At 39.0% G+C, this 22,708-nt stretch overlaps 2 protein-coding genes and 1 non-coding gene across 11 annotated transcripts in view; 1 reads left to right on the forward strand and 2 right to left on the reverse strand.

Annotated features, from left to right (window-relative positions):
- LOC105483600 (XK related 9) overlaps positions 1 to 3,735 on the reverse strand; it is a 170,194-nt gene extending 166,459 nt beyond the window's left edge. For 4 of the 7 annotated variants that reach the window (XR_011606952.1, XM_071068127.1, XM_071068126.1 and 1 more), the window contains exon 1: positions 3,400 to 3,710. The gene's annotated coding sequence lies outside the window, so the exon portion shown is untranslated. Of the gene's footprint in view, positions 1 to 3,399 lie in introns of all 7 variants that reach the window. The other 3 variants (XR_011606953.1, XR_011606954.1, XR_011606955.1) reach the window with 1 other exon arrangement.
- A 115-nt stretch (positions 3,736 to 3,850) lies between these two features.
- Positions 3,851 to 22,708, forward strand: part of LOC105483601 (translocation associated membrane protein 1) — a 31,970-nt gene continuing 13,112 nt past the window's right edge. Inside the window, exons 1-6 of one of the 3 annotated variants that reach the window (XM_011744556.2) lie at positions 3,851 to 4,106; positions 12,157 to 12,220; positions 13,971 to 14,092; positions 14,215 to 14,331; positions 15,930 to 15,988; positions 17,663 to 17,747. In XM_011744556.2, the coding sequence (XP_011742858.2) occupies positions 3,984 to 4,106; positions 12,157 to 12,220; positions 13,971 to 14,092; positions 14,215 to 14,331; positions 15,930 to 15,988; positions 17,663 to 17,747 (570 nt within the window). In that variant the 5' untranslated portion in view covers positions 3,851 to 3,983. Of the gene's footprint in view, positions 4,107 to 4,564; positions 4,673 to 6,893; positions 6,919 to 12,156; positions 12,221 to 13,970; positions 14,093 to 14,214; positions 14,332 to 15,929; positions 15,989 to 17,662; positions 17,748 to 22,708 lie in introns of those variants that run through there. The other 2 variants (XM_024793344.2, XM_071068125.1) reach the window with 2 other exon arrangements.
- LOC112427037 (small nucleolar RNA U13) lies at positions 7,553 to 7,659 on the reverse strand. The gene has a single exon (XR_003018459.2). It is a non-coding gene; the product is annotated as a small nucleolar RNA U13 (small nucleolar RNA).

The following is a 22,708-nucleotide window of genomic DNA, read 5'->3' on the forward strand; positions in this document are numbered from 1 at the left end:
GAGCCACCGCGCCCGGCCTAGTCATATATCATTTTTATATTTGTTTCTTAGTTAAACTATCTTAAGGTTTTATTCTCGTTTATGTGTGGTATTTTTTCTTTTCATTCCCTCAATAAATATTGACAACTAAATATTTGACAGTATAGCACCAGGTAGTAGGAGCTGGAAAAATGAAACGACTCCCAGTTCCTGAGGAGCACCAGTCTAGTAGGAAGACAGACTTGCAAACAATAGAAGATACTATGATTACTGCTAAAATGAAATTATGTACAAAATACAAGTGAGTCCTCATAGACCCAAGTGTAAGAGCTAAAACTATAAAACTCTTAGAAGAAAACACAGGAGTAAATCTTTGGAATCTTGGGTTAGGCACTGATTTCTTATATAGGACAACAATAGCAAGTGATTAAAGAGAAAACAGATAAGTTGGACTTGACTGAATTAACGACTTTTGTGCTTCAAAGAAAACCATCAAGAAAGTAAAAAGACAGACTGAAAAAATATTTTCAAATCATATATCTGCTAAGATCTAGAATCTATTTTTATTTTTTAAAATACAGAACAACATGGACATATAGAATAGATATTTTTAAACCCTTACAACTCAGTAAACTTTAAAAAATTAATCCAACTTAGAAATGGTAAAGGATTTGAATAGACATTTCTTCAAAAAAAAGATATACAATGGCTCCCGAGCACCTGACAAGGCTAGTAGTCAACATCATTAGTGCTCAGGGAAATGCAAAGCAAAATCACAATGAGATACTACTTCATACCCACTAAGATAGATAAGATTAAAAGACAGAAAATAACAAGTACTGGCAAGGATGGGAAGAAGTTGGAACCCCTACACGTTGCTAATAGGGTGGGAAATGATGCATTCACTATGGAAATCAGTGTGAGAGTTCCTCAAAAGGTCAAACATAAAGTTGCCTTATGATCAGCAATTCCACTGTTAGGTATATACCCAAAAGAATTGAGTTCAGACAAAAACTTGTACACAATGTTCAACTGATGACTAAGATATGCTATATCCATACAATGGAATATTATTTGGCCATAAAAAGGAATGAAGCACTGATACATGTTATAACATGGATGAACCTTGGAAACATTATCTTCAGTGAAAGAAGTCAGTCACAAAAGACCATGATTCCATTTACATGTAATGTCCAAGCTGGCCGTGGTGGCTCACACCTGTAATCCCAGTACTTCGGGAGGTGGGAGAATTTCTTGAGGCCAGGAGTCCAAGGTTGCAGTGAGCTATGATCACAACACTGTACACCAGCCTAGGCAACAGAGCAAGACCCCATCTCGAAAAAAGAAAGAAAAGAAACAAAGAAAGAACAAAAAGAAATGCCCACAATAAGCAAATATAGAGAGGTAGAAAATAGATCAGTTGTTGTTGCCAAGGGCTGCCAAGACTATGAGGGGAAATGGAGAGTTACTGGTAATGTGTACAAGGTTTCTTTTAGAGGTTACAAGAATGTTCTAAAGTTATATTATGGTGATTGTTGCACAACTTTGTAAATATACTAAAAACCACAGAATTGAATATCTCAAATAGCTGAACTATATGACATAAATTGTACTGCAATAAAACTATTTCAAAAATGCAATTGAATCATAAAAGATAAATTGCTTAGGTCACAGAATTCAGTGAAGGTTTTGAAGAGGTTATATGTAAATGAGACATGAAGGAACAGCAGGAGCCTGCGGTGTCTATGAGAGGAGAGGAGAAAACATTCCAGAGACAGCAGCACACGCAAAGGCAGGGGAGGGCATGGGAAGAGAGCATGCCATGGCATGTACAGTCGTCCCTCAGTCTTCACAGGGGATTGGTTCCAGGACCCACGCAGATACCAAAATCCACCCATGCTCAGATGCCTTATATAAGATGATGTAATAGTCTGATGAGAAATATCCTAAATCCTCCCATAGACCTCCAATCATTTCTAGATTACTTATAATATCGAACACAACATAACTGCTACATAAATAGTTGGCTGTACTATATTGTTTAGGGAATAATCATGGAGTGGAAGTCTGTAGATGTTCAGTACAAATACAGTTTTTTTCTTGAATATTTTTTACTCCAGGTTGGTTGAATCCACAGTGTATGCGGCACCCACAGATACGGAAAGGCAACTGTATAGTGTGTGTAGTCAATAATACTGGTACAGAGATTATGGCCTGCAGATGCAGGGCTCCAGTCTGTCGGGGTAGGCAAGGACCAGATCAGAAAGGGCTACTTCATCATGCTAGCTTTCCATGAAGGAAAAGGAAAAACTTTCTGTCAGTTAGAAGCATCATTCTAGCATAAACGTTGAAAGGTGATCTGAAGGGAAATGAAACTAGTGATTGCCCAGAAGGAGGAAAATAATAATCACTGACTAAATTTATAAAGCCCTAACTCCCAGCTAAGCAGTTTCCTTTAATCATCTCACTTAATTGCTAAAATGAGCACTATAGTTATCCCCACTTTACAGATGATATCCACAGGGCTTGCTCCCTCACCTCCTGCAGGTCTTCAGGCAAGAGTAAGTGCCTCACACTTTCCTATTCCCCTTGCTTTATTTTTCTCCTGGATGCTCAACTCAAGTTAACATCTGTTTCACTTTTGAAATCTTGTTTAAAGATTCTCTCCCCCATAAGAATAAATTAATTTGTATTTCAGTTCTATATCCCCAGTGCCCAGGGCATAGTCAACCCTCAGTAAGTACATAAATGAATACGTTTTTAAAAATGAGGAAATGGGGTCCCATAGAGATTAAGTAACTTGTCCTTGATCATACAAGTAATAAGTGGCAGAATTCTGATTTAACAAGCCACATCCTTAAACCACTAAGTGGTTACACCAGAGTTGTAATATTGTAGGCAAGAGGCAAGTCCCCTCGGACTGTGGTAGTGGAGAAGCGGGGTGATAGGACTGCCCCGGGTTGGTGATGACCGGATGCGGAAGGGCCCTGAAAGGGCTCAATCTAGCATGACTTTGGTTTCTACATTTGGCTCATGGGTAAACAGGAGAGCAATTCTTCAGGAAAAAGAATACAAAGGACTCCTGGTTTGGGCAAAACGATAAGAGGAGGACGTGCCTTTTCCACGATCCTTTTCAACTTTTTTATTACTAAAACATGTTGTTAATTTAAATATACGTGAAGCCAGTAAACCCAAACTGATCCCTTCGTCTTCAGTCTGAGGCCAGTGGGGGATGGGGGTAGGGATGGGGACGGTGACGGGACAGGGATGGGGGTGGGGATGGACAGGCAGACCAGAATAGGGTCAGCTTTTTTTTAAAGTTAGTCCAAACTTACAAAGGGTAGAAATAAGTCCCCGGGAGTGCTTAACTCTAAGGTTAATTTTTTAAGGCAGATGCTAAAACTGGAGAATACACCGTACCCCTGTGGAGTCAGGTAGTATTTGTAGTTTTATATTATCCTGACGGTGGCAGTCACTTGTAGAAGTGGCAGTGTGCAACAGGCCACTGACACCCAATCCCTGGGTGGCCAGGAGGGCGGGAGAGCACCCGGTCGCGGTCTCAGGCTGCTGAGCAGGCGGAGGAAGCTCGCGCCTCAAACGACTCCCAAACCCGGGCCCGGTGCGTAGCAGGGGCGCGCCGCTCACGTTCCAGCAAACTCGCCCGGCCGCGAGCCAGCGGCCTCCGGTCCCCAGGTGGCGCTGTGGCCTCGCGGAGGAGGCCGCGGCACTAGCGAGCGTCATCTCCCTGGTGCGCATGCTCGCCGCCGCTGCGGGCTGGCTGTTTTTTTTGTTTGTTTTTTTTTTTTTTCTTTTTTTTTTTTTTCCTCCCGGGCGGCCCGGCGGCTGCGTACTGGCTGTGGGATGGGAAGTGAAGCCCCAGCGAGCGGCTGCAGCGGGGCCGTGAGGAGCAGCCAGGGGGAGGCGGCGGCGGCGGCGAGTCGGTGAGCAGCTGGGAAGAGCAGAGCCGGGGCGGAGCACCTGCAGGCGCGGGCGGCGGCCCCACCATGGCGATTCGCAAGAAGAGCACCAAGAGCCCCCCGGTGCTGAGCCACGAATTCGTCCTGCAGAATCACGCGGACATCGTCTCCTGTGTGGCGATGGTCTTCCTGCTGGGGCTCATGTTTGAGGTGAGCCCGCCCCGAGCCCCAACCGCCTGCCCCGCCACCCCCTGCCCAGGCCCGGGCTCCAGCTGCCAGCCCCGGCTTCTCCGCCCAGGACCGCGGGGGGCTCGGGTCCGGGGTAGGTGCGGACCCCCCAGTCCCCGAGGTGCAGGCCTGCCCTGTCCCGCCCCACGCCGGCGGCAGCTCCCCAGCGGCCGGCCCGGGGATGCAAAGTCCCGGTGGGCCTCACCGCGGCCCGCAGGGGGGTGGGGACGGCCGCGTTGCCCCCTTCCTGACCCGCCGCCGCCCCCTCCCTCCGGCTGCGCGGCGCAGTTCCTGGTTCCCGCGAAGGGTTACGTGGCAGCCGGCGAGGGGCCGGCGGGCGGGCGGGCGGGCGGGGGCGGCCCCTGCGCTGCCGAGCTGGCTCGGGGCGGGTGGGCGGACTTGGGGGTACTGCCAGCATCTGCCGCTGAAGCGTCAGCCCCGCGAGGGCCGAGGAAGGCGGAGGCCCGGCCCCAGGGTCTGAGGAGTGCCGGCCTGGAGGCCACAGGCCCGAGTGACAGGGGGGGCCCCCCGGTAGCTCCGAGATTGGGGTGAGCGAGAAACTGGAGTCGGGCATCTGCTTTCGACTTGAAGGGCGGTGGCCGCCGGGCACCGGCACAGTGGAGGCACGCCGGATTGTTTTAATTTCTGTCTTTTCAACTGGTATTATTACCAGTTAACGAACTTTTTGCCCTGATGCTTTAAAGAAACAAGGTCTGATGGATAAATCGAGGTTCTGAACAGCGGTGCCAAGGAGTCGAGTAATTTTGTTTCTTGAAGTAGGAGAGGATAGGAATGTCAGGAGTGTGTAAATTCTCTTCCCACGTATCTAGTATTTTGATGGCTTATTTAACAGCTGTTGAATGTGGATGATAAACTTTGCAAGGTGAACGAGTAACATCCTACGTTTTTCCCCTCGCTTGTCAATACACGCGCTCATTCCTTTGCTTTTTCCCCTTAATTTTTCTCTGGAGCCCTTATGTCTCAGTAAATATACAAATTATTTTGCTCCTGCCTTGTTTTGTCTCCTCTCTCCTGCATGTAACAAGTGAGAGTAGAGATTTTGGAGTATTTTTAAGAGTCTGTATTTCCAGAGTCTAGGATAGTGCCTGGGACATAGGAGTGCTTAAAAAAATATGAGCGACGTTAAGAATCCTTGAGAAAACCTAATGCAGTGACATTACCAGTGACCAAAAAGTGAATACATTTTTTTTCATGGAGCCTTTTTTTTTTAATTTTAAAATTAAATAATATTTTAACCTTATTTTCGCCTCTCATCAAATGGGCTTTTCTGGATCTAGATACAGATATCATTTACTCCTGATGGTGTCGTGCATGTTTGAAACCACTGCTAAGGATGTAGCGGGTATAGTAAAGGGTAGGTAGAAGGGAACTAACATTCTCAAGCTTTAAGTCTGGGCTGTGCCACCTACTTCCTGGGTGCCCCAAGTCTGAGTCTCAATTTTTCTGCTCTTTATAAGGAAATAATATCACCTGTACTGTTCTCCTCACAGCCATTTTTTGCAAGGTTCAGATAATATGGTGTGAAGGTAAATACAGTGCTAGGCCTGGTGCACTGGCTCACGCCTGTAAGTCCCAACACTTTGGGAGGCCAAGGTGGGAGAATCACTGGAGTACAGGAGTTCGAGACCAGCCTAGGCAACATAGGGAGAGCTTGTCTCTACAAATGATTTTTAAAAAATTAGCCAGGAGTGATAGCACGCACCTGTGGTGGCAACTGGGAGGCTGAGGTGGGATAGTTACTTGAGCCCAGGAGGTGGAGGCTGTAGTGAGCCAAGGTTTCACCACTGCATTCCAGCCTGAAGGACAGAGCAAGACCCTGTCTCCAAAAACAAAACAAAACAAAACAAAAAACCCAACGCTAAACATTTGTATTCGCTTTCTGAATTTGATACTTATATATACTTTCTACTTTGATCTTAAAGTGATACTTTAATATATGTAGTATATTCAATTTTATGTAACTTGTCATAAACCATCTCCACATGTTAAGATTTCCTGACTTTAAAAACATATTTTAGGGGTACCGTGACCTGCAAGGTACATTTGCAGTGCTTTGAATGAAATGAAATATAAATCAGGAATTCTGACACATAGTATAACTTTGATTTTATATAAACTATTTTACATTCTCTTACTATATTTCTAGGGAAGTCCACCACCTATACCTTGCCTCACATGTTAGTGATTTTTTTTTAACAGTGGATTTTCACCTTTATATAAATTTGTAAAATTTGAAAATCTAAATAGACAAAAATACTAGAGGTTTTTTAAGTCAATTCAAAAGTGAGCGTTAAAGTGATACACAAAAGTGAAGTTTCTGCGAGTTGTTCCTTTTTCTTACCATATGTTAAGGTGTTAGGATTTCAAAGCATGTTATCTATATATAGGAATGTGTAGACTAGGTTAGTTTTGCTATTCGACTTTTAAAACAATTGCTGCTGAATCTCAAAATTAACATAATTATAGAATTACAGTACTTGTGCTAGAATAATAGAGAAATTGATTTTTTTTTTTTGCAGAACTGTTAAGCCTGTTGTGCAGATACATTAAGGAAATGTCAGAGGATTTATGGTGAAATCGACAAAGAAATTAACAAAGAAAGAAATACTGTATTACTAGCCAAAATGAAGAAGCAATGCAGATACACTGTAAAAGCATGGATTTTGGAGCTGAAGGGATTCATGTTCAAGTTAGGGCTCTGCAGCTTGCTAACTGGGTGACCTAAGGCAGCTCAGAACTGAAGTTTCCTCATCTGCAAAATGGGGCTTATTGGGTTAGTCTGATAATTAAATTAACCAATATGTATTAAGCCTAGTTCAATGCTTGGCTTGCAAGAGGCATGCAATAAGTGGTAGCTATTATTATTCTTTAAAAACTCACCAAAATTGGGAAGTAGAAAACATTTTTATGTGAGAGAAGGGCCTGGAATCTCTTTAGTTAGCATCTAAAGAGATTATACATACTGAAAAGGCTAACAAAGTAGTCTGTTTGGTGGTAATGTAAGAGTTTAATTTCCAGGGAACTTCACATTAATCAAAAATTGCGTGTAAATTTTAGAATCATAGTTTTATTACAGTCAGTATCTGTCCACATAATTCAAATCATAGTATACAATGAATGGCTTCATATTTGAGTTAGGAAAAATTGAATGGTCAAAAAATGTTAGGGATGCTTGGGAAGCTTTCTGAAAGTGAGGATGTGGAGGAGGGGTGAAAAATTAGGGGTTCACAAGAGACGTATTTCTTTTAAGGAGCGTATAAAGGAAATACATTCAAAAGGAAAGATATTCAAAATCTGCAAGTTCTTTATGCCATACAGATTTTGGGGATGTTTACAGTTTCAGCCATCTTGAAACAGTTTTCGAGGTTTGGGGGATTTTTTTCTTTTTCTTTCCTTTTTTTCTTTCTTTTCATGTCAGGTAAGGTTTTCAGGTCATAACAAAGTTTGAGGGAGAGACACATCTCACATATAAGTGTGAAACCCCAATCGTCACATTTGTGACCTACAAAAGGGTCTCTCTTTTTTTGAGACAGGGTCTCGCTGTGTTGCCTTGGCTGGAACTTGACCTCCTGGGCTCAAGTGATCCTCCCCTCTCAGCCACCTGAATGGCTGAGAGTACAGGCACATGCCACTGAGCCCCACTGAAAGTGGAATTTGATATTCAGAATTGTCTTTACTTTTCAGGGATCCACTCCATGTAGTAGTCACATCTTCCTCTAAAACAAGGGCAAAATAGTTAACATCTCTATATAACAAGCAAAGATACCAAACCCCAACTAGTGACACTTAATTAAAGAAATGTTATTGTATTCATGACATTGTGTACAGCATAGAATTAGGTAATTCATTTCAGTTTCTGGTAACCTATTTAAAATGCATCTGAATAAGTCTCATTTCTTTTTTCATTTTTCCATTTTTGTAACTGGAGAGCAGTACTGTAAATGTTCAAAACTGTCATAAACTCAGGTATTTTTACTTTTGAGTGCATTATATATCTCTGTAGCCTATTTATATTCTAAACTAACTTATCTTACTACTAATTAATTGTGGTGTGAGTTTAACTGAAGCAGTGCTTGCAGGGTGTGAGGCTTAGGAGGCCTGGAAATGGCTGGGAGCATGACTGCTGGCTTAAACTTGAAACTTTTTGGAGTGTGTAGTTTACATTTTTTCCTCCTCTTCTACTTAAAGTCACATACTAAACCAGCTGGAGGCCAAATTTTAATTTTATTTGGAAGCCTGGCTAAAAGGATAATCTAATTTTTGCTGCTTTTAGAATTTGATGCTAAATTTATCTTTGAAGAATCTCATTTGTTGTTTGTAAAGGACTCTTTTTGAGACGGAGCCTCGCTCTGTCACCCAGGCTGGAGTGCAATGGCGTGATCTCGGCTTGCTGCACCCTCTGCCTCCTGGGTTCAAGCAATTCGCCTGCCTCAGCCTCCCGAGTGGCAGGGATTACAGGCACCCGCCACGACACCCAGCTAATTTTTGTATTTTAGCTAATTTTTGTATTTGTATTTTTAGTAGAGACGAGGTTTCACCATGTTGGTCAGGCTGGTCTTGAACTCCTGACCTCAGGTGATCCATGCACCTCAGCCTCCCAAAGTGCCGGGATTACAGGCGTGAGCCACCACACCTGGCCTGTAAGGGACTCTTTAACAAAGTGTTCTTAGGTGTGACAGTGGTGACTTCATATTACAAACTGGAAACAGGTATGTGGAGTATTTATGTGTAAAAGAGATAGAGTGTGTGTGTATATATATAGTTTTTTATATATATATAATGTGTGTATATATATATTGTTTAGACTATGTGTGTGTATATATAGTCTAAACAAAGATAGCAAAACTAAATGAAATGTAGTGACCACTCAACTTTACTAAAAATAATCACAAGAAAGTAGTGTTGCCCTGGAGACTCATGTCATCATTCTGCTCTAATGAGTCCTTGTTAATGACCCAAATTTTAATAGAGTAGCCTCAGTAGCCTTTTCAACTCAAGAGACCTTCATATCTAACCCAGTTGAGCAACTCACTTTACTGGCCGTATCCTGCACTTTGTCATGCAAGCCTGACTTCTTCCACTTCCTGAATTCCAGGATAGCAGAGTTTAGCTACAACCTACGTTTTGTTCACCTCCCTGGTTCTAGTCATAAGTGGGTTCTCTACCTAGTCCAAGCTGTTGTGGTACCGTAGCCCCCTTTCCCTTTCTCCAGTAGATTAGCCCCGTCATTGTTTTGCCTTTCTTCCTGCAGTCTTTACTCCACTATTGGCCTTTTCTATGCCTCTCAATTCCCAGAGAAAGTCATACTTAATGCTGGTAGATAATATTGCAAATCAAAGGTTTCTAACCTCAGACGTTCGCATCCGGGATCTTTTTACTTTCCCTGGCCATCTCCTTTCCCTATGGGAACTATTTAAAGAGTCATCATTCACATCCCCATTATGCTTAATATGTGGCATTGCTTTTTTCCCATACAGGGAAAATAAAAGTTTATCAAGTGCGGTTTTCCTTATTTTCTTGTCTTTTGAACTTATCTGTCCCGTCCATTACTGCCTTCTTCCCATCTAAGAGGAAAAGTTGTTCAAGAGTGCAATACTCAGTCCTTACGATTCTGTTCCCTACCATATGCCTCCATCCATTGTTCTCTTTCTAGCCTGTGTGTTTAACTTCTCCCTTTTCCCTGGTGCCTTCACTGTTGCCCCCCCACAAGCTCAATCTCTCCTATCCTAAAAACAACATAAATTTTGACCTGGCATCTACTGGATACCACTTTGTGCCTCTGTGTTCTTCAATCTACTGCGATGCAGCTCCTGCTCTCACTACATAGTTGGAATCACTCAAGCCGTGACCACTGATGACTTCTTTAATTGTCCGGTCTGTTGTTCTCTTTCCTCCCCGTCTGTTTTGAAACTTTGACTTTATTAACCACACCTTTTAGAAATGTTTCCCCTTTGGCTTTTGGGACTCCAAGCTCTCTTCTTTTTCTGTCTCTCCGACCATTTTTTCTTAGTTTCAGGGACTTGAAGATTTTGCTTTTTTCCCTGTTCTCTCCATAGGTCTGATGTTGTCCTGCTTCTCTACAAATACTGTGCACTCCCCATATATGATTTATGTATTTTCACAGCTTTAGCTATTATCTGTAAAAAGAGACTCCCAAATCTTTATTTAAGCTGGATTCTCCCTACTGAATTCTAGACTTAGGTTTTAGCTGCCTTACTGCACATCTCGCAGAAATCTCAGCTGTAGGTATCAATAAATAACCTTGTACTCTTTCTTCTAGCTTACCAAACCTTATTTTGTCTTCTGAGTGCCTCTCTATCCCACAGTCACTGTCTTAGTTCAGGCCTCATTATCTTTCATGTGGTCTCTTGCAGAAGTTTCAGTCTTGGGTGCATGCTCACTCCGGTTTGTACTTTAACTGATATTTATTCAGCGATATTGATTAATTACCTAATATGTACCAGGCCCCTTGCTGGGCTCTGAAAATCTAGTGATGAGTGGAAACAGGCATGGTCCCAGTTCTATTGGAGCTTACATTCTAATGGGCGAGACAGAAATTATTAATATAATCAAGCCAGAGTATGGTTTTGAAGGAAAGGGACACAGTTCTCTGAGATAATCTAACAAAGGAAATGACCTACTCTAGGAAGGCAGGGAGACTTCCTTGAAAAGGTGTGATGCAGCTGAGATCTGATGGGAAAGATTTTCCAACCGTATTTTAGATAGAACAGCATGTGCAGAGACCCTGTGGTAGAAGGTGCTGCAGGAGGCAAGGGAGCAGGAGGAAGTGGTCTGAGATTGAGGCTGCAGAGGCAGAGGGAGGAGTCAGACCATGGAGTCCTGTGGTCACATTCTCCTAGAAAGATGGGAATCTAGTGAAGATTTTTAACAGGTAGGAAGGGGGATGTGATAACGTGATCAGAAAATCATTCTAGTTGCAGTGTGGAGAATGGATCTGAAGGGGCCTGGGAGACCACTTAGCAGGTCACAGACAGCAATCCTTCTAAAAGGCATAAATGAACTTTCCCGTCCTCAAAATTCTCCAGTTGTGCAAAAATGAAATCTAAACTACTTAACTCAAAAAACAGGGTCCTTTCTAGCACTCAATAATGTTTCTAGTCTTTTCTAACACTTCCTGATGTGCATCCTATGCCTGGCCTCGTGTTCACTGCTACTTGACCTTGCCATGCTCTGTTTCTTCTATCTGTACTGTCCTCTTCATCCCCCCTTGTGAACCTAGGGAACGCCTATTTTCCAGCAAAGCATAACTCCTTCATTTCATTCTACCCCAGAAAAAAAAACCAACAAAGCTCATTGTTTATCCCAAGTACCCACAGTGCAAGCTATTAGCGCTTATTCTACAGTATTATAACAGTTTGTTTACCTATACTCTTCACACAATGGAGCTCCTTGTCGTTAGGGATTATTTTATCCATCTTCATCTCCTCCTTTTTTGTCTAGCACTTTGCCTGGTGCCTGTAAAGATTGGGTAAGCATTCCATTTTTCTGTTCTGACCAATTTACTTTTACCAGTCAGGTCAGTTAAACAGTTACTGACCACTTAACTATGCTAGGTGTGTGGGATACTAACACACCCACACCACAGACACTATATTTGATCTGCTTTTCTCATGCTAACTGTGCATCCTTTTATTTTATTAATTTATACTTAAAATTTGTCTTAATAGGAACTTTTTATTCATTGTATAGGGCTAGAGTAGAGAATCATTATTTGTCAAATAACTGTTTTCTGGAACTGCAGAAAATGTCTTTTGAAATCTTAAAGTTAAGGATGAATTACACAATCTTACCTAAACCACAGAAGAGTATTCTGGTGAATTACATTAACTCCTTGGTAATCAGTAATTTCCATTGTGTCTGTCAGGGTTCCACAGGAACTAGAGGGCCATTGGTGCTTCGATTTAGGGACAGATTTTGTAAAGTTTTTGCCCCGATCTGTTATTTGGGAGAGGGTCACAAATTGACTTGATCTTTTTTTCCTTCTTTCTAGATAACGGCAAAAGCTTCTATCATTTTCGTTACTCTTCAGTACAATGTCACCTTCCCCGCAACAGGTAGGTAATTTACACTAATAATTTTCTACGTAAATAGAAATTCAGTTGAACAAACTTGGAAATTTTCATGAATACTAGGTCCTGCATTAAGTAATCGTCAGAGATCTCATCCATGATGTGACTGAATGTTATTTTGATCATTTTGTAATACAAGATCTGATGTTTTTGATTAACTTTACCCTATATATATTTTCTGTTTACTATATATTTTTGTGAATGGACTTGAAATTCCATAAAAGAATTTTGTTTTGCTTTCTCTGCCTTCTGATTTTTTCCTAAGAAAATTATAAGAAAAGATATTTTTAAAATTTGTTTAAATGTCATTGTTCATTCAAGGCTTCTAAAAGCACAATGGCAGATTTAGTTTTTCTGCAAGTTACATTTTGGACCTGTAATAGCAATCCTTCTAAGATTATTTTCACTTTTTCTTGTGCTCTACTTTTAACAATTATTTTGATTCCAGAAAATGTGTTGGTAAACTCTAGGAATTATCTGGTAACAGCATCCAAACTATTAGGTTTTATTTCTAAAATGTTATTTCTTAATCTATGTAAAAATTAGGTGTTTCTTAGAAGTTGATTGTAATTTAATACAGTGATATAATTAACTAGCATGGGCGAGGGATGGGGTATTCTTTGGTTTAGGCAGTAAACCTGCACAGTTTTTTGTTTAAAATGTAAGATAATGTAGTATACCCCATTTAGTTGGGGTTTTTTTGTTGTGGTGGTGGTTTATGTGCGTATTTTTAAGAGACGATAGGGGCTTGCCAAATTTGCCTAAGCAGGAGTGCTGTGGCGTGATCATAGCTCACTGCAGCCTCTGGCTTCTGGGCTGAAATGATCCTCCTGAGTCAGCCTCCCCAGGAGCTGGGACTACAAGGGCACACCACCATACCCAGCTAATTTTTCAATTTACTGTAGAGATGGAGTCTCACTGTACTACCTAGGTCAGTCTTGAATTTGGGCCTCCAGCAATCCTTGCCTCCCTAAGTGTGGGGATTACACGGTTGAGCCACTGCACCTAGCCCCTGAGTTGGGTTTTTGTTCAGTTATGTATAGTTTTGAAAATATTTAATTTAGTGATTTAGTTATCAGGTTACTCAAAACTACAATACTGTTTTGAAATTTGAATTTGCGAGAGAAGAATAAAGCTCTTTTACATATATGTTCCCCATAAACGTAAAGTTTGAGAATAAGTGTCATCAGTTCACAAGTATTTGATAAAGATTTGTTTTTGAAAAATTATAGCAATTGTAAGGATTAAAAACAACTTTAGTAGTTGCCTTTATCTCTGCTGCTTATAGATCAAAACTAAATCAAATACAGGTCAAATCAGCTTTTCCATCAGAATCATAATTTAGTGTGTAGTTTGAAAGTAGAAGTAGAAAGTTTCAAAAGCCCTTTGCAAAAAATAGGTCAATAGGCTAAGTATAACTTTATCAACCTAATTTATACCCATGTGATAGTATCAGTTTATTGAGTGTGGCCTCCTCTTCCCTCTTTTTTGGTCTTTGGTGGCTGTGACTAACGTGTCAAATCTTTGTAAGTAATTTCTAAAGCTTTAGATTTCTAGATAGTCTTGATTTTCATTGCCCCCCTAAGACTCAAGATGTCCAAGACCACGTTATTTATGATGTTTATATAGAACTTTTTTATTAGGTTATTCTTCTTTGTTTCTATAACTTGTACTTAATGCTGTTTTTATAACCTTATATATATTTTTGTGTATTTGTGTCCTTTTTGGTCTTCAGAAGAACAAGCTACTGAATCAGCGTCCCTTTATTACTATGGTATCAAAGATTTGGCTACAGTTTTCTTCTACATGCTAGTGGCAATAATTATTCATGCTGTTATTCAAGAGTATATGTTGGATGTAAGTATACAGTCTTGGAAATCTATACCTTATAAAGTACTAGCTCTCCATAATCTGATAGTCATATATTAAATATAATTTATAATTTATTCTTAATTACTAATGGCTGTTTTTATTTTTAGAAAATTAACAGGCGAATGCACTTCTCCAAAACGAAACACAGCAAGTTTAATGAATCTGGTCAGCTTAGTGCATTCTACCTTTTTGCCTGTGTTTGGGGCACATTCATTCTAATCTCTGTAAGTATGTCATTCATTCTCATCTCTTTTAAGTATGTCGTCTTAGGCTGTTGTTCTCCTTCCTTATCTAAGATTAGGAACTCTGCTAATGAATTAGCATAAGTTAAGAGTTTCAGTGATAAATCTCTTTTAGGTATTTTTTATACAGAAAAAAATCTATGTTTACTGTTTCAGAAAGGCTCATTCATTTTTAGTCACTCTGAATGTTACTTTTATATCTTTTTTTTTTTTTTTTTTTTTTTTTGAGACAGAGTCTTGCTCTGTCGCCAGGCTGGAGTGCAGTGGCACAATCTCGGCTCCCTGCAACCTCTGCCTCCCGGGTTCAAGCGATTCTCCTGCCTCAGCTTCCCAAGTAGCTGGGACTACAGATACACACCACCACGCCCAGCTAATTTTTGTATTTTTAGTAGAGACAGGGTTTCACCATGTTAGCCAGGATGGTCTCGAACTGACCTAGTGATCCACCCGCCTCCGCCTCCCAAAGTGCTGGGATTACAGACCTGAGCCACCATGCCCAGCCTTACTTTTATAACTTGTTGTGATTTACAGATACCTCTGTATCAGCAAAAAGCGTTAAGATGTGAGTGATACTCCTACTAGGTTACATGAGTTGTAATGTTCACAGTCATTTCCTCCTTTAGAAACAGCCCCAGTGTTTTCCAAGCTTCTTAAATGTTCTATAACTTTTCAGTTATGGCAATCAAAACCTTTACTTATGTCACTATTACTAATGAGAAAAAGGCAGTATTTGCTTTAATGTTAGTGATAATAATCCCTTAAATTTATATGGTGTTCCATACTTTACATACTTTTGAGTTTGTCAGACACATAATTCTTTTTAATCACTGTATTAGAGATGAATAACAGGAGTTTTCCAGGGTAAAGCACTTCATGTTGGAGGTAGATTAAAATTCAGCTTTTTATTCCATTGCTCATTCGATTTTACTCTACTGCTTTAATAATACTTTATAGGTAATATGTAAATTTTAGTTTGAAAACTATTATAAATTTTTTTTAAAAAATATAAAAGTTATACTTCTGTGGGAAAATACTCTTACAAAAATCACTTTAGATTTTATTTTTTAATCTTTTTTTTTTTTTTTACGTATACAGTAATTCTCACTGAATAGATCTGATTATCTAAGAAAAAAATTGGGGCAGTATTTTATTGATGTAATTCCATAAAACTCGGTAGTGCCCTGATCCTTTGTCTCCTGTCAGATGCTACAAACTTTTCCTGAAATCTTCGGATTACCCAAGACAAAATTCTTCTCTCCTGGTCGCTATTCTGCCTCTTATTGGTGGTTTTATGTTTGTCTATGTGTATTTTTATTCTACGGGATTGAAAGATTTTTTAGGGCCAGGAATTGTTTCTTACTTGATTCCATATCTCATTTATATCATTGATTTTCACTTTGCTCAAGTAACCAACTCAAATTGGATTAAAAATAACTAAAACAACTAAGGAGTTTGACGTCAGTGGACTCTTTGCAACCTACTGTGGGGAACTGTAAATGTTTGAGAAATGAAAGTAATGTCTTATTTTCCAAGAAGTTTGCATTATGCTCACAGGTTAATTTTTGTATCTTCTTTCTTAGGAAAACTACATCTCAGACCCAACTATCTTATGGAGGGCTTATCCCCATAACCTGATGACGTAAGTAATTTTTAGCAGCCCTTTCTTTGTTAAGAACCATGGTCATGTTGCTATTAATCAGAATTCATTGTTATTCTCGTTAGGACCTTAGGCAAATGCATAAAATAGATGAAAATATGTCTTTGACAGTCCCACTGCCATAAGAAAAAAAAAACGCTGTGTACCTTTTTTTAATGTTTCTATTCTAATCTTTTCAACTTCTTTGTAAATTTGAGACAACTAATTTTAACATAATCTTAATTTGGTACTCGCTTCTTTTCCTTTCTTTTCACTTATCCTTTCTCCTTTTTATGACTCCATCTTCTCTATACTTTTGCTCCTTTTGTTTTTCCACACCCTCTGTCTCTTTTGACATCTTCCCTTCTTACTCTCTTCTATTATAAACTTCTTGAGGTTAGGGATTGTTTCTTTGTTTATTTCTCTAGTTTGTACAGTGCTGCTAGGTTAAAGTGCTCAGTGGTTACAAAGACGTCTGAATAATTCATTTTTGGAGCCCAGCTCTAGTACAACTATTCTATATTAATTTTCCTTGCTACTTTAGCCTGTATTGGTCTTTCGTATCCCCAAATTTGTCATTTTGGTAGATGTTTTATGTAGTGTCCATATATTGTTTTGATTGTTCTATAATTGTCTCATTTTTGTAAGTCTTGCATTGTGCCCATAGCCACTGAGACTATATGTGCCTTGGTAGCAGTAAAAATTATTTTATGTACTTCATTGTGCCGGATACGGTGCAGGTGCTTGTCACCTAGACAGTATTTAGTAAATACATTGTGATGTGAGAATTGGAGAAGGGAGAAGATATGAAGGAAAGAAGAGAATAACGTGACTGTGGATATTTTAAGTCCAGCAGTAATACCCACTCTACTGAATCATACTCTGATTTCTAAAGTTTTATTAGTTCAATGAACTTTGTAAATATTGTATTTATGTGGGACCGTCTTCCCTCCACCCCCACTGCCGAGAAATTAGATTGGCTTTGTGTTTTCTGTTTTAGACTTCTGGAGGAGAGGGAGAGGGGAGAATAAAGAGGAAGCAGAAGGGCTAGAGGAATATAATGTCAAGAGAAGAGTACTAGTTCTAGACTGATTATGATATAGCTCCTGGAGAGCCCTGGTATGCCTTATTCTGACTCTCTTTAATCCTAGCTCTGCCTCCATTTATTTGGGGCTTTTTCCATGTTCCAACCAGGTACAGTTACCACATTTGCCTAAGAAAAAAAAAAAAGAGGGTATTTGAAATTGGGATTATTTCAGTTTCAGGTGATTATTAACCTATGAGCCTTTGCTTTTGTGTCAGTCTTTTTCCCCTTCTTGTCTTGATGAAACTGTGTAGACGTGTGGGTTATGTTTTCAGTAGCTAACATGACATACTAGTCAGTATTAATGAACTAATAGGGGCTCTGACTCCTCTCTGCTGGCTTACATGTCAATAGCTTTCTGCAGATAATATCTTTGCCTGCTGTTTAATCCAGGGATCTTGTCCAATGGTGGGACTGTCACAGGGAAATGGGGAAAGCAGTTGTTGAAGAGTTGTTTAAAGGTGCACAGATACTGTATGGAATGATAACACAAAGATAGTTACTTAGTATATCCTGATTTCCAGTATTTGTTTACTGTTTTTTTAAAAAAATTATGCTTTAAAAGATTCTCTTCATTTTCTTGTGTTGTACAGGTTTCAAATGAAGTTTTTCTACATATCACAGCTGGCTTACTGGCTTCATGCTTTTCCTGAACTCTACTTCCAGAAAACCAAAAAAGTAAGCTGGGATTTTGTAGTGTTAAAAAATGTCTTGTCTTTTTTTTTTTTTTGGAAAAATTTTTCTAAAATTAAGTATTTCCTTACATGTTTGCCCTTCCTCCATTCTTCTTACCTAAACTCTTACCCCATCATTCTCCCACCAACCCCCTTTCTACAAAGCCTAAAATCCTTAAGCATTTTTTGGAAAAAAAAAAAAACACCTTCAGTCAGTACTTTAGCTTAGATTTTTTTACATTTGATATGTTAATGTCTTGTCTTAAAATTATATTAGTGGTAATGTAAATTAAAATTTAAACAAATTTTTAAATGTAATATTTGTTTTATCTTACTGATATTCTTAGCAAATTATTTCACAAGTGAGCTAAAAAGGATTAGTCACATTACAACTAACAGTTCTGTGTGTAAGTCCTAAAGCAAAATTCAGTATTGGAAAAAAAAGTAAAATATATTTAAATATTCACCAGCAAAGCTTCTCCTGAAATGGGTAGAGCATTCCCTTTTTAGCATGTTGAAAGGATATTTGTTTGTTTTATTTGAACAAATACGTAAACTGCTGGAGCACTGCAAAATCCTCCTTCCTAGTTTTACCCTCAGTGCTTCTGAAGTCAGGTTTCCATGCTATCACAAAAGTCATTTTCTTTACCCTGTCTCCTCTGAAGCCAGTATTGGCTCCCTATTATTTTAAACTAGAGTAATGCTGCTCAACTGTGCCCTGAGAGTTTCTCCCATCGCCACTGTCTTCCGGGGACCTCTTCCTCTGCTCGCTCCTTATGCTTCGTGCACACTGATAGTCTCTAGTTTTGTAATCCCAGCACATCACTTCTTTTTCCTGGAATACCTCTTCCCTCGGATAAATTAATCAAGTACTTTCATTTCCCTTTTTTCTGGGAGGTTTTTTTTGGTTTTTTTTTTTTTTAATTCTCATATATGAAATCCTTTGTGGGATTTTACTTCAAAATAATACCAGGTGAAGGAAAGTAAAGAGGGATACAGATGAAACAAGTTTGGTCGTTTATTAATAATGATTGAGTTATGGGTGTGTCAGAATGTTTTCTGTCTGTTGTATATATATTTACATTTTCCCGCATTTAAAATGTTTTTTTGTTTTTTTAAATCCCCTTTGACAAATCTTCTGGAGTAAAAGTGTGACAGCCAGTCTGGTGACTAGTTTATCTTTGCCTACTCAAAAGCCATAAAACACTATTTTTATGTGTGCTACAAATAGTTAATTCATGGACTAGGCACTTGATTTGCTACTGTTTCTTGTCTGTGTTCTGTGTATCTGTCGTCATTCGTCATTCGTGTTGTCTGCTAGGATTAGAAAACAGCACCAAATTAGAGGCCATATGCTATGGCACTTAAGTTCTTTTTATGCTGATTTCTTTTATAAAGTAGATTGTTTCTCCAGCTATATTGATCATAAGGAATAGGATGAAGATCTTCTATTTTTAAATGCTTCACTTAGAACTGTCTTCAGATAAAATTGTTAGACCCAGATTCCAGTAGCCCTTCCATGTTTAGTAAGCTCCTAATGTGAATCGTAGGTATTGTGGAGCTGTACTGTCCAGAATGGTAACTACTAGTCACATCTACGTGAACTTAAAAAAAGAAAAGTGAAACTGACCTTTTTGTCTCCACTAGCCACATTTCAAGTGCTTATTAGCTACTGTGGCTAGTATGTACCATTTTGAACAGAGGAGATACGGAACATTTCCATGATTGCAGAAAGTTCCGTTGGACAGCGCTACTGAGAGTATCATAGTTTCTTGATGTCTTAGTAGCATGGCTCAGATATTTAAAGCCTTCTTCAGGTATTTGTATACTTAGGAACAGATACCTCTGGATTTCATTATTAATACATGTCTATATCTTGTTCACTGACTATGGTAAGTAAGGAGGGACATTTCAAAGTAATTGTTCATTTTAGTTCCTGAAACTCTTTTCTTATCAGTTCCTGCCAGATGGCACTTCTCCAGAAATGCAATCTAATTTTTATGGAATAATTTGCATAACTTAGAACTTAACTGAAACTATTTTTAACACCTGCATATGACAGTTGAAAGTAACTGTTTCAAGTAATTAACATAATTTGAAAGTAGCAGCTGCATATGTGTTAAACAGTTTCTTAAAATTTACTCTATGAAAATTATTTTTGGAACTCTTTACTGGAAGAAACTAGTACAGTGATTGTTTTGAACCAATCGTACAGACAAATAGGAAAGAAAGGAACGCTGTTAGTAGCAGTTCAAGAGGTGTGTTAGTCACAAAAAACTTAGTTTCTTTCAAGGAGAAAACCTATGTATACTGTGTATATAAACAGTTATCCCTTTTGCCGATGAGAAGATTCAAAATATTTCTTAGACATCTTGAATATATGAGCTTTTAGGGAAGTCATGAAATAGCCAAATGTTTCTAATATTCAATTTTAGTTTAATTATACATACGTATAATTATTTGTACATATAATTGCATATCGTATAAAGTATTAGAAATAGTATTTTCCCCCTTCCTACTTCATGAAAGTTGCATTACACTTTTCATATGCAACTTTGATGTTAGTATCTGTCCTTCATCATCACTAGAACCACTTTTTTTAATCTGATGACATTTTTTCCACATCATAACATCATCTTCTGTCTCACTGGTTCCTTTATTAGACCTTATAAACCTTTAAAAATGACATTGATTGAAGTTTTCAGCTGTATGTGTCTTACACAAACATTTGTTCAAGATAATTAATACAGAGCTCTATAATGCAAGAGCTTTGTAAAGATTTAATTACAAGGTGTACCATCTGAGGTTTGGGGGGAAATCTTTGCCTTATATTTGGGGCATATATGTGATATTCAGCTTTGTTTATTTTTCAGTATAGTGTAGTCAAGAAATGTGTTTTTTTTTTTAATAAATTTTTTAAAGTATGTTATATTTTTTAATAAAAAGATATTGGAATAACAACTGAAAATGGCACTTGAAGTTATTTACAATTTTAGAATTTGCTATGATTTCTCCCAGCCTTCTCTGTTCTCTCCCTTTCCCCAGAACCCGTGTAAATGTGTACATCCAGAGACCATGCTGCTGGTGCTAGGCAAGGCTTTGTTGTTGGCCTCAGACATGTGAACACCGTGCCATCAGGGCTGTAACCCCAGAGGAAATGGAGAACATTGCAGGAGGCTGGCCTACCACAGGGATGCTAAAAAGTAGCCATTTTCTAGATAAAATTTCTCATTTTAAAAATCATGGTAAGCCAGACATGGTGGCACACACCTGTAGTCCTGGCTACTGGGGAGGCTGAGGCAAGGGGATGGCTTGATTCCAGGAGTTTGAGACCAGCCTGGGCAATGTAATGAGACTCGTCTCTAAAAAATAAAATAAAACTCACGGTACACTACCCCTACTTCATGTATTTTTTGTAATCATTTGGGAATACCTTTATCTAGGGTGTGTGTTAAGTTAGCCACAATTCCTACCACCCCTTGAGGTATTCTACTCATCTTTTTTTTTTTTTTTTTTTTTTTTTGGTATTATTGTTGTTGTTATCCCCATTATACAGAGAGATTAATTAGCTTGCCTAAGGTCCCTCGGCTAGTAAGTGACACAAGTATTTAACTACCCATTCTCTTACTCATTTTTACTTTTTCTGTGGTAGGCTTTGAGTGTACAAACACTGTTTTAGAGACACTGGTCAGTTGGTGCAAAGCTGAATGGACCATTACTTAGAAAAAGGTTTCTTGATAATCCTATCTTTTTGAAAGCAATAGATACTATTTTTAAAACTTTTGCATAGGCATTTGATGGTTGTGAAGATGGAACCTAGTGATGGCATTTTACCCTCTATTATTACTGACTCAGTTGGCTATCGGAAAGGTAAGGCTCCTAGGCACAGTGGTGGGTGCCTGTAGTCCCAGTTAGGAGGCTGAAATAGCTGGATCACTTGAGCCCTGGAGTTGGAGGCTACAGTGCACCATAAATTCACCTGTGAATAGCCACTGCACTCCAGCCTGAGTAACATGGTGAGACCATGTTTCTATTTTTAAAAAGAAGATACAGTGCTAAGATACAAAGTTGAACCTGAACTTAGGAAAGAAACTCTATGGATTTGTCCTTAGCTAATGTCAAGCACAACTGTGCTTCATCTAATTGGGTTGAAATTTAAAGATAAAAGATCAGAAATGGAATGGCTTTTTGAAACTTTGTTTGTTTGTAATTTGTAATAGTGTTTTTAGTCTTGTCAGAGAAGAAAGGAGTAGGCAGCTTAGGTTCTCTGCTAATTGACCAGTGTCAATTTTAAAAACTTAGTTGGATTTCTTTTAAATTATTAAAAAAAAAAATCCGCCTAAGTAGTTACATGACATTATGGTTTTTCCAGCAAATTAGTTTTTGTTTTTGTTTTTTTTACATTGCCTTACTCAAGTTTTTATGCCATGAAATGAGTTTAATCAACAGTTAAAAACTAAAAAGCTCCCCTCATAAGTTTTAAGGGTTTTCTTGGTCTGTTTTCTCCTCTGAAATTTGGAGCATTGAGTAACACATACGAAAGAATGTGGCAATATTTCTCATACCTAGTCATTTATGTGGCTACCTTCCTGCTTTGCCATATTCACATACTACTAATTCATACTTTTGACATTTTAATTATTAAGGTATATTAAATAACAAAATATTTTGGGTTTTTTTTTTTTGTTTTGAGACAAGGTCTTGCTCCGTCACCCATGCTGGAGTGCAGTGGCCACGGTCACAGCTCACTGCAGCTGCAGCCTCAACCTGCCAGGCTTAAGCAATCCTGCTACTTCAGCCTCCCAAGTGGCTGGAAGTACAGGCGTGAACCACCATGCTTGGCTAATTTTTGTATTTTTTTAGAGATGGGGTTTCGCCATGTTGCCAAGGCTGGTTTTTGAACTCCTGGGCTCAAGCAATCCACCTTCATCAGCCTCCCAAAGGGCTGTTATTACCGGCATGATC

Source organism: Macaca nemestrina, chromosome 8 (genome assembly GCF_043159975.1).
Source record: "Macaca nemestrina isolate mMacNem1 chromosome 8, mMacNem.hap1, whole genome shotgun sequence".
NCBI classification, from domain to species: Eukaryota; Metazoa; Chordata; class Mammalia; order Primates; family Cercopithecidae; genus Macaca; species Macaca nemestrina.